Here is a 12,390-nt window from a genome sequence, read left to right on the forward strand (position 1 = left end):
TATGAATCACCTTTTACCCGTTTTCTCCTCGAACCTAGAATAGTTCCAGCTGTCCACTTTATCACCATAAACAGTTTAAAGATCACTTAGCTGTCATCCACCTGTGGAGTAGTGAAGAGCATTGAAACTGCACTTCCTGTTCTTTAGTTTCAACTCAGTGGCAGATTTTTAATGTCCTCTGTCCTGGGGAGCAAGAAGCTTTGGGATTGATCATGAGCCTTTGTTCCTTGCAAAGGATCAGTGTGTTGCTATTGCTATTCTGTGTCCTTAATTATTCTTTATGAAATTTAAATGCTATAGAACAAAATGATTAGGTAGTAATACATATTCATAGATTCTATCTGAAAAATGTGTAACTTCGGAACTTATGGTGCATATAGAAATCACATCGGCACAATGGGAGCTGCATTAAAGGAGCATAACTATGTAACAAAAGCAAGGACACTTTCAGTGACGAGTGAATCAGGCCATGGATCCTCAATCATCTTGTTAAAAAAAAAAAAATCAAGAAATTTATTAACTTGATGGAACTATAGCTTCTAGTTGTCTCGGTGATAGGAAGTTTATATAAATACAGACTGACTTATTCAGCAAAGAGTATGGCTTATGGATAGTATTGGTTTCCATTATGGTGAGGTTTTTTGATCCAGCAGGGCCACTTCTTCCTTTGTAGTCTGGCTTTGAGGTATTCTACAAAACCTTACCAGCTCAACGATGGATTGACCGAGGAAAATCAATAGATACTTAAATCTGCTTTTCAAAATCAAAATATATTGGCAGTTGGGTCCTTCCATAGTGTCCATCTTGTTGATTAGATCTGCATCAGTTTAGGGTTAAGCAACGTTGACTACTACACCTTTACCCCGATATGACGTGACCCGATATAACCCAAATTTGGATATAATGCGGTAAAGCAGCACTTCGGGGGAGGGGGAGAGGACTGTGCGCTCCAGAGGATCAAAGCAAGTTTGATATAACGCAGTCTCACATATAACACGGAAAGATTTTTGGTTCCCAAGGACAGCGTTATATCGGGGTAGAGGTGTATTTGCATGATTTCCTACTTCAGTGGATCCATAGCTTATAGTTAAGATATTCATGGCTATCCTTGTTGCTTAAGTAATTAAGGGAGGTGCCCTATTTTTGACCAGGTGCAATGTCCATAGTCAAACAGCTGAATGTAAATTCCCAAATTTCTCAAAATACTTCTTGGCCTAGAATATTTGATAAGTTTCAGTCTGGCGCAAATTTATGCAATATCAATATTCCCTTGAAAATAGTATTTTATAATGGAAATGCTAGCACAACCTTAAACAATAACAGTGCAAAAAAATGACACTGCTATAAGTACTGACATTGAAAACAAGTATCTGAGATTTAAAATTCAGTTCAGGGTCCTCAAATTTATATATTTCTGCTGCAGTTACATTAGTAATTTAAAGGTATTAACTTGACCAGTTTGGACACAAGAATAATAAAGCTGATTGAAATGATTTATCTTCATATAGCATTTTCCTTTTCATGCAGGGGTTCACATTTCAGTTTCAGGTGAATAGATTAGAAATTGAATATCAAGCTGGGGTTGGGTTTTTTTGTTTGCAAGTTTTATAGCCTCTGCTGTTGGTGGTTTATAAAAAATAAACATGCCTGAAATGGGAACTTACCATAGCTGAACTACATTACAATATAGACCAGGATGTTTGCAAAGACATTTTCTTTCTAATAGCAGAAATCCAAACGTAATTTCCACCTTTATCCAATCACTCATAAATTAGGAGTTTTTTTTCTTTTTTCTTTTTTTATTTTTATTTTGTGACAGAGGGAGACAAGCAATGACAAAACAGCAAAAACAAAGGTCACAGAAACCTTCTCTTCACAAAAGAACCAGTCAGGTAATGTGGTCAGAATAAGTTTTAATTAACTTTTTCAGTTAAATCATTGAAACTAAACAGGTTGTCTGAGACAGCCATCTAAACTTTGCTGAAGCGATACTGAGTTATACTCATTAAACCTCAGTTTGAGGGGTTGCACTCTTTTCTGCACTGCCAGCATTTTGCAGTACTATATTTGATTGAAATTGTGTATTGCTGATTTAAAGCAGCAGTTCTGAAGTTCACCATTTGATGGCACCAAATTAAAGCTGTTGCCCATTGATATTGTAAAGTAGCAATATAAACCTTGCTGTTCAAATGCATGATTAATTATACATTTTATCCAATAAAATAAGTGTATTTACTAAATAGTGACCATCAAACTTAAATTAATATGTGATTCAAGAACTTCTTTATAACAATTGTTTGACGGGAGGCAATGTGGAGAGTTGAGAGGGAGTTGTAAAACAATCTTGTATGCTGAATGGTTCATTGATCAGATTTGTTAATCATGTGCAGGTTTAAGGTAACTTTTTATAAGAGCACAAGAACACACGTATTTAACTCTTACATTCAGTTTCAAAAGTGTTAATATGCTGCAAAAAGATCTAAACTAATATACATGATATTGTTGCTATTTTTAATGTAAGCATCCAGTTCCTTATATATAACTTTTTTTTGAAAAAGGGGATGTTTGTTAACAAAGTGAATCTGATTTTGCTGAGTTCATGTAGGCCTTCTAGTGTAGTGTTTGAGCAAATTAGTGTTACATCTCTTTTAAAAAAGTCATAAATTACAAAGTATTATAATTTAAAAATATTTAGCAAACTATTTGGGAAATTTTTAACAATATCTTAAGTACATATTTGTTTAATTGCAGATCTCTTGAGTCTTCAAAACAAAACACATCATTATTTCAAAACTGATTGATTGTACACTGCTTACTCGGTACTACATAGGCACCCAGAAGACAAACCTAAACAATTCCTTCCCTTATCTCAGGGAATATTTTAAATGGCTTCAGGGAGATAACGTTTTAAAGTTCCAAACTTCACTTTGTAAACCAAAATTATTTTACAGCAACGAAAAATCTGTCTGATGCATGTAAACCACTGAAGAAGCGAAATCGGGCTTCAGCAGCAGAATCTTCAACTCTTGCTTTTAGCAAGAGTTCATCTCCTTCAGCTTCCTTAACTGAGAATGAGGTAAAAAAAAAGTGGTCTTCACACACAGCCATATAGTTACAAAAAGTATCAGGTGTAAATCTTTTTTAAAAATACAGAACAAAAAAAAAAGACAGATTAAATTCTCTAACCTTGCTCTAGATGAGCTACAGTTCTGGCCTCTGTAAAACCTGTTAGTGTGTGTATTGCAAATTCATTTATTGTAACAAACGTCCACTTAGGGACTTCAGATATTGTGTTTTTTAAATGTATTTACCCCCAAAAAATTTGAATTGTAACCCTCTATTAGAAGCAAAGTAAAAGCCAGTGTGTTGTGTATTTTCTTCTACAGATTTTATTCAAGTGTCGACTATGTTAATTACATCGTGTAAGAAAAATGTCATGTTGCCATAGGTTTTATATTGAAGCAAGTTTCTTGATCCTCTGTATTTGGTCTACACCAGTCTTGGTCAGTTTTCTGAGCAGTGACCTTTTATGTGCTCTTTTTCGATCTGTTCAGTTGGGTACTATTTCTGTGGTGCAAGTAGCTTAATCTCCAGCATACTTAAACAGGCAGTGAAGGATGTATCTTTTTGATATTTACTTATCGTAGTCTTAGGTCTGCATATTTGGTATTGTAACTCTCCTCCATTGACATACAGTAAATTAAGTGTATATTCATATACAATAAATGGAATCCATTCTACTGGTCATCTGTACTGTTAAAACAAACAGCCAAAGAATGGTATAATGAGAACAACCTTTGCATGCTGTTCTAAAAGGGGATTCCAGACACTTAGCAGGAACAGACATAAAAGAAATCATGAAGGTTTTAGGTTAGTCAAAGAAGAGAATTAATGTTTTGTTTGCGAGGCAATAGAACTTCAAGCTTCAGTTCCTTTCACTTCTCCCATTTCACTGTTTTGTTGAAAACCTAAGGTGCTCAGATACCATCATGAGTGCAATATAAGTATCTAGACTGTTTGTTTTCCGAAAATGGCTTATTTTTACAAATTGGAATGATAGCATATTAACTGCTGTGTATAGTTACTATGACTTCAAAAATGTTTTACTTCCCGCTCTTCACCCCCGCCCCCCCCAACAAAAAAACCAAACAACCAAAACCACAACAACCCTCAGGAAGGACAGCCTAGTTAATACTAGTTCTCGTCTTTATCTGAATCAGCTGTTTTCCTTCTTTTGGCTTAAGCTTTCCACTTTTTTGGAGCAACTGTTCAGGCTTTCTACCTAATGCTGTTATGTGTTTGTGGGATTTGACTTGTCAATCAAATATATGTAAGGAGGAAATTGTCAATCTATTTGGTTTAAAATGTACGTCTCTCGATGTTGTAATCTGGGAAGACATGTTCTCTGATTTCTAAATATCAATTAAAAAAATTCACTGTCCAGAGATCTTTCTTCAAAGGTTCAGTTGTTTTAGGACTTAGGAAAATCTAGGATCAAATTCTTTTTCCGCCTCCAAATGATTGTGAGCCAAATTGTACAAGTGCATGGGCTGAGCTGGAGCCTCTCTGAAATCTCCGCTGCAAACTCTGTTGCAAATGAGATAGGAGGAAAAGTAATACACACTATTACCAGAGCTGTGCTAACACAATAGAGGTTTGCAAACAAGGAAGTGAATTATTTTAATGGTTTCTAAGGAAGGTTGAAAAGAAATTTATTGACAACTTAACATTATCTTAAATTTTTCACAAACAGTGGAGACTTCAGAGTAATAGTTGGTCATGTGCTGGGTCCTTAACTGGTGTAAATCAGCACTGACTTTAATTTATACCAACTAAGGATTTGTCCTAGTGAGTTTTCTATGATGATAGCTATTATGCCAGTAAATAAACGAAACATGCCAGGCATTTGCTACTGAATTTATTAGTGATTCTTCCATGAAACAAAGTAAGATGTAAATAAACTTTGGATCTTGTGGGTGGCTTAAAAAAAGTGTAATGTTACTTTAGTGCTTGCATGTTTGGCAATGTAGACATGTGGCCTAAGGTTGTTGATTAACAGAAAAATCTCCTGGTTGGTAAAGGAAGGGGAGCATTTAAAAATAAATATAAAACAAAAGATGAGGTGATTAAGCAAATTGATATTTGTTTTTATGGGACAGAGGTGCAAGCTAATTTATAGGAAGCAATTATTTTATATTAAATATATTTGATCTGCTTTATATTTTTTGTGGTCACTTTTATAGCTTAAAATGTTGAGTTAGACATTGTCTTTTAAGGTGGATGAGAAAAATAACACACATCTTGCTTCCATAAGCGCGCACGTGCACATTCACAGTGCAATGTGGAAAAACTTCTGTCCTTCGTGCTCTTTTCAATAAATGAATGTAGATTGATTCCAGGATGGGACCAGATTCAAATGCAACAAAATATTTTTCTGGGATTGTTGGAAGCTGCATTGAGCCCTTAAATTTGTCTTCATTGCTACTAATTTTTATAAAGGAAGTATTTTAGTTTAAAACAAGGGGAAGTAAATTAGTTATTTATTAAAAGGAGCTTTTAAAAAAATTCTGCATAAAGTCACATGAACAATCAAGTAAGTCCAAAATTTTCCAGTTAATAGTGACTTTGGGTGCCTAACTTGAAATACTTTAAAGGGTCTTGATTTTTCAGACGGTAGGTACTAATACTTTCAAAAGATCAGGCCCTTCAAGGTGTCTTAAGTTGAGCACCCAAAATCACTAATCACTTTTGAAAATCTTAGACTTCATCACCAGATGAAACTTAGTTTTTAATTATTTTGTAGTTGTTAATGTAGATTACCACCTCAGAAATAAAACTATAGATGAATCTACTTCTGAGACAAAAGTAGTTAATTTTCTGTATATGCACTTTGCATCAGAAATGTTTGTCTTTATATCTCATGTGAAATGTTACTTTGGAAGTAAAATTCTAAACGAATTACCTATGATGGAATAGAATTAGAATTTTATTGTAACACTGCAAAGGCTATAGAGAATGAGAAAAGGCTTGTATATGATATAGAACAAATTGGCATAACACCATGAAAGTTGCATGATCTTTGTGAGAAGACATGTTATGTCATTGATCTCTTTCTAGAGGATAAAACAAGTGGTGTTTAGTTTTACTTTTTGGTTCTTTACATACAAAATGGAAAAGCAGCAAAGAGTCCTTTGGCACCTTATAGACTAACAGAAGTTTTGGAGCATTAGCTTTTGTGGGTGAATACCCACTTTGTCGGATGCAACCGATGAAGTGGGTATTCACTCATGAAAGCTCATGCTCCAAAACGTCTGTTAGTCTATAAGGTGCCACAGGACACTCTGCTGCTTTTACAGATCCAGACTAACATGGCTACCCCTCTGATTAAAAAAAAAAATGGAGTAGATGGGTAAATATTTATGTATTGCATGTGGGTGCCCTTAGAGTGCAACCATTTTTTTTGTTTGTTTTTAAAGCTCCAGGCCCCTAGGACTACTAGATTATTGGCACACATCTTTCACTGTGTTTGCAATGAGGCATATCTGGTTCAACATTCCAATCAAATTTTATGGATATAGATTACATTCAGTAAAATGGGTAGACTTTTTTTTAATATTTCAGAACAGGTAAAGTATCAATTTCATGCAGTTTAAGGTATAGGTACATTCTCAAACTTTGACACAGAAAAGTGGAAGTGAGAAGTATGGGACTTAGAATACTTTAAGTTCTTAGTCAGGCTGTCATTTCCTACACACGGGAAGAATGAATTGAGTTGGCCATCACACAGCAGTTTAAAGAAACCTGTGAAAGGGTTTTTCCCATGCAAGGAATTTAACAGTATTATATTAATACTGCATAGTAAATTTTGTCCTCTTACGGAGAAAATTTTAACTTCATTAACACCCAGTATCAAAAGCTGGATTTCTGTTCATAACTACAACATACAGTGTTTAGAATGACATAATATTCCAAAACATCGACTGCAAGTTGTACTGTTTTTGCATACAGTAAATAATTCTATCACTATCAATTTGTGGCAGATTTGTTATATCATTTGTTTTTACTGGTGCTAGCAAATACGCACACAATGAAGAAATCTAAGACAAGGTAAGATATTTGATTATGAAGACAATCCTAATAAAACACATGCAACTTATAATTAAAACACCACTTCAATTCCATTTATCTACGCAGAAGTCTCATTTTATACAGTATACAGATAGAATCCTCAAAATACCACAATTAAAAACATATAAAGATACTATCTTAGGAGGAGATATCCCAGAAGATAGAGAGGAATGAGACCACAGGATTTTGAAGAAATTACTATGCTAAAGAAAAGTAGTTCAAGCTGTTCTTGCAGGCCTGGAAAACTAAAATCTGTATTTCTAGCACTGTTTTTTCTAGCTATCCTTCTAGGTAATCCCCTCTGCAAAATAATATTTAAGAATAAACCAGAATGAAAAATCATTGGAGGTTATCCACAACCTGTAAATCTAATGTCTACTGGAGTTTTTCTTGTCTTTGTCCTGTGCGCATTAGCGAGAAATGGGGAGGGTAGGGGAGGGGATTAACTTTTGATTTTTTTTTCCTATTTCATGCCACCAATAAACATCTGAAATGAGGGATCATTGCAAGTAACAGAATTTTAGTCTTTTACTACTTAACATCACCCAAGGCCTGCAGTAACTGAAGAGACCGGCGTTGCCTGCCATACCTTACTGTTTTATTTAGATGCTTTCACATTCACATGAGAAAGTTCTAAGCTTGAATGTTGTTTTTTGGCAACATGTTTTTTTTAAATAGATAATTGAATTTCTCATGTATTATTCTCATCTTGTAAACTCTTTGAACTTCCAAAAGCTGAGATTCTGTTTATAACATGTTCACATAATGTAGGCTTTTATTCCACATCCATCACCATGGTGTCTTGAATACCTGTATGCAATCAATAATATTAAATAAAGTTCCATAGTTGTCGTTTATATTCCAGGAATATTCAGCAATGCATACCTTATCTGAAACTTCAAGCCATTGCTAATGGTAAAGGTGGAACATGTACTAGATTTCTTACTATCATAGTACCGTGTACACTTATGACACAATATATTTAGAGAATAACGTATCCAGTTTAACAGTTCGGGCCAAAAGATACATCTTCAGTTCAGGATCTCCTATACTGAAATAAAATAAAATTTAACTGTAACTCAGTTGGCTCTGTCAGTTTTTCTGTCTCTTTCCACAATAGATTTTTGTGTTCTGAATACAGTCTGTCATTTGCACGTTGAGCTATATGATTCCCATATCAATTTTACTTAGATTGAAAAACCACAATAGTTAAGCCATTCAAAAAGGTGAGGAATCAATTAAAGTAGATTCTTTACCTTAGAAAACATTAGTTTGTCAGAAGTCTCAGGCCTGGTATACACCTAGAAATTAGAGTGACCCAGTTAAATTGTTCAGGGCTTTGAAAAATTTTGTGCCCCATGGAATGCAGTCAACCTAACCCCCTGTAGACTCAACTGGAATTTTTAAGGTGACCTAGCTACTGCCTCTTGTAGACGGGGTTTACCTACATAGAAAAACCCTTTCCATCACTGAAAGAAGCATCTACGCTACAGTGGCGCAGCTGCAGTGCTGTATATGTGACACTGTAGCATAGGCATACCCTCATACTCAAGTTTATACAGAAAACCACTTCCTGGTTTACTATGACACAGGAATCAGGTCTTAGAAGTTACTTCAGGGCTTGAAGGGTGGATGTCCTTAGTCTTAAGAGTCGTGGAAGTGAATAGCCAGCCTTCAAGCCCAGACTTCTTGAAGAAACTTCTAAACCTTGATTTCTGTGTGATTGTAATCCTACTAATGTGTTTATAAAGGAGAGGGAAGGTGCCTGAAAGAGGATGCCACTTAAGCCAGCCCAGTGTCTTGAGAAAACTCATAAACTATTTAATTGGGGAAATGGGGGAGGTTCACGGAGGTCTATGGGAAAGCAAGGTATTTGAGTTAGTCTTGTTTGTAATTCTGTAGAGGTGATTGTTTTAACAGACAACAGTAGGAGCAAATGAAACCTTTCTGACATACCTGTTTTCATTTTAAATATCCATTAAAAAATGAATTTGTTGAGTATTTTTCTAGGTTCCTTGTGATTCTAAACATCAGTGCTTGGTTAAAATGGGAAATTGGGAGGGCTAGCTTTTCTGGTACTTGGAACATTTTTCTTTAATTTCTTGGATATCTGTCTCTCTATAAAATGCATATGCACAATGTTAAAGATAATAAAAGCAAGCAATACCTGACTAGGAAGTTGTGACTTAACATGTCTTGGGTACAGTGTGAGATCTAAGGCCACATAGAATCATGCTGTATAGCATTTGGGGAAGTGCTGTTACACATGCACAGTGTTGGTATTATAACAAGCATTTTATACAAAAATTAAATAATAAAAATATGACATGTCAATCTAAGGAAAAAATAGTTGAAACTTTAAAATTACACTTTTAGTGGCATGGAAATCTGAAAGGAGACTGGCTATGTGAGGGGCTAACCCTACCTTGGATTCCATTCCATGTGTGTATGAAAGGTGGAAAACAAATAGTGTAAAAACATTACTAACACTTTTACACTTTAAAATGCTGTTTTGAGCCTTACTAGGCTAGAGAGGATTTGCCTTTCTCTGGGAAAGCTTGTGTAAGTCAGGGCTACAGGAAGGAAAGATTCATAATACTAATGCCGTGCCATACTAATGCCATAGAATACTAATTCATAATACTAATACCATAGAAAATGTACTTAACCCTTCCTAGCTCTGCGTTTGCTAACATATGTTGGACAATATTCAAAAGTTGCTTCTGCTTCCTGACTTTCATGTTCTTGCATCAGCAAATTTTTGCGTTTTTTTTTCTAGGCCATTTAAAACTAAGTGATGTGTTGGCTTTTGTTTCTTTTAAGGAAAAATACATGGCAAATGAGACATTGAAGAAATAAATTTTAAAAAATTCTTAAATTTGTAGGTAATCATAAACCTAGGACAAAAAAATCGTAATGTTTAATTTCTCTAGGTCTGTTGGCTAAGGGCCAGCTGAGAAAATCAATTTGGATTTTTTTTTAAATGGACTGCAGATTGGATGAGTGCAGCCTTCTTTTGCTTATAATTTAGGTGCGTAGAATTCCTATACCCTTCTCGCTCCGCTCCCCCCCGCCCCCCCGCAAGAACCTACAGTATTTGATGGTTTTGCATTGGCCCCTTGCAGTTTTTGTATTTAATATTTGGAACTGACTGTTTTAAAGGTAGTATGTTTTTCTGTAAAGAAATGTGTATGTGGAGGGAGTGAATATTGCTTTTTTTTTTTTTGTATTAAAAAAAAAAACTTCAGAAATAACTTACTTTGGTACATGCTCATTTGAAACTCAGGCTAAAATTTCCTTTCTTTGCTGCCAAACTGCTTATCACAACATGGCTGGAGGCCAAATTGATTATATGAATATGTCCAGTTCACTTTACACATGAGAATTCCTTTGTCCAGGTTTGGAGCCCATGTTAATACTTGGTGTGCATACACTTAGTCCTTATGTGAAGTGAGTGTGCGCAGATTAGGTGTGGCTCACCTGATAATCTAAATTTTAAAAAATCAATTGCTCTTGGTCCCTAGAGTATGGTGAATTGGCTTGCTGCTCCCTCGTTATCTGTTAAATACAATGATGGAACTGGCATCAGATATTTGGTACAAAAACATTGTGATAAATGACTCTACTTGTAAAAAGGAATTGTTTTATCTCAAATTTAGATAAAATGCCTAACATTTGTGTGATATCTGTTGCAGTGTCATAATATCCTCTGAGCCCTCAAGACCCTTCTGATGAATGATTTTTAGTTGGCACATAATTATAGCTTGCACCTGATGGGAGTTTTTAAATTAAGAAAATTGGAAAAAATGACTTTTTTGTACATAAATACTACTTTTAAACCCCCTTTCCCATTTGTTCCAGAAGAGAAAACGCCACCAAACAATTTCACTAGACACATTGAAATTAGAAATACTAACTCCAGAAAATATACACTAGTTCTTGGGCCTTAGTTATCTCAGCTTGTACAGAGAAGCACCTAATTTCTTCCTTCACCCTTCCCTAGCATCCCCCACAAAAATTGCATATGAGCACACCCTCATCTAATCAACATCTGTTTTCTCAGGAAGGAAACTGCATTATTCCACAGAACTGTCTCATTGTGTTGTACAGGCCCATTGAGGTTTTATTGTGCATTATTATTATTTACTCCTTCTGCACAAAGCTGCTCGGCCAAAGTAATAGAATAGGTGGGAAATATTGGGCCTACTTGCAAAGTTATACCCATAAATATGGACTAATATGAACCAAAATTCAGGGTCTGTTACTGGTTTAGTTACAATAGATTTGTGCATCAAATATTGTGGTATGCAAAGCATTCTTATTATGTAAGGAAACAATAGTGAAGAGAGCTTTTATTAAAATCATTTATATAGCCTTCTTAAAAGTATGCTTTCCATTGTCAAAGACAATCCATTAGACAATCCTCTGCCTAGGGTAACCCTGGAAAAGACTGTATGGCAACTTAAAGATGTATTTCAAGGAAGGGGGAACTTTGTAGGAAAAGAGGCCTGAATATGCTCTTTCATACACCAGTGTAAATCTGGAGTAACTTCATTGAAGAGAATGTTACTACACTAGTATAAAATGGGTGAGAGAAGAGACTCAGGCTTACTGACAACGTGCTTTGCCTGATTATATACTATCACATTTTATATAGTTTTACATAACTTCCAGTTGCTGAAAATCAGTTGAAACATGGTACTATTAAAACAAAAGATTTTATAAATGCATCTGAAAATGTTTATTTCAGTTTGACTCAGTACTGCAAAGTCTGTCAGTAATAAAACTATGGAGAAATTAAATGTTAAAAAGCAATGCAATCAAATTTCTTGACTAGACTCACTTTTTTAAAGATCTCATGTATTGCTTACTTAAGCAATATATGGTGTATAGCATGCACTGGGAATATGAGATCTTCAGGCACTAAAGAAGAATTTTTTTTACTCCTGCAAGTGACTTAATTGAATGACTAATGAGGTCATTGCTATTTAGCTGAGAACAAAGTCCCAGAGTGAAATCTTGGCCCAGTTGAAGTCAACAGCAAAACTCTCATTGACTTCAATAGGGCCAGAATTTCACTCCTCCTTTCCCCCAATTTCCAGTGAAGAAATTATGTATTTGATTTCTAAAACTCTCTCCCTGTCAACTGACTATAAGTCATTTGCTGCTTTGTCAATATTATGCTGGGTAGATGCTTTAGAGGCAGTCTTTCCTAACAACTTGGGGGAAGAGGGGAGTTAGGGAGAGAATGATTACCCTATA

At 35.1% G+C, this 12,390-nt stretch overlaps 1 protein-coding gene across 3 annotated transcripts in view; it reads left to right on the top strand.

Annotated features, from left to right (window-relative positions):
- Positions 1-12,390, top strand: part of NSD2 (nuclear receptor binding SET domain protein 2) — a 148,308-nt gene that overhangs the window by 80,402 nt on the left and 55,516 nt on the right. For all 3 annotated transcript variants that reach the window (XM_030564596.1, XM_030564595.1, XM_030564597.1), the window contains 2 exons: positions 1,820-1,892; positions 2,952-3,076. In XM_030564596.1, the coding sequence (XP_030420456.1) occupies positions 1,820-1,892; positions 2,952-3,076 (198 nt within the window). The remainder of the gene's footprint in view (positions 1-1,819; positions 1,893-2,951; positions 3,077-12,390) is intronic.

Source organism: Gopherus evgoodei, chromosome 5, assembly GCF_007399415.2.
Source record: "Gopherus evgoodei ecotype Sinaloan lineage chromosome 5, rGopEvg1_v1.p, whole genome shotgun sequence".
In the NCBI taxonomy this organism is placed as follows: Eukaryota; Metazoa; Chordata; order Testudines; family Testudinidae; genus Gopherus; species Gopherus evgoodei.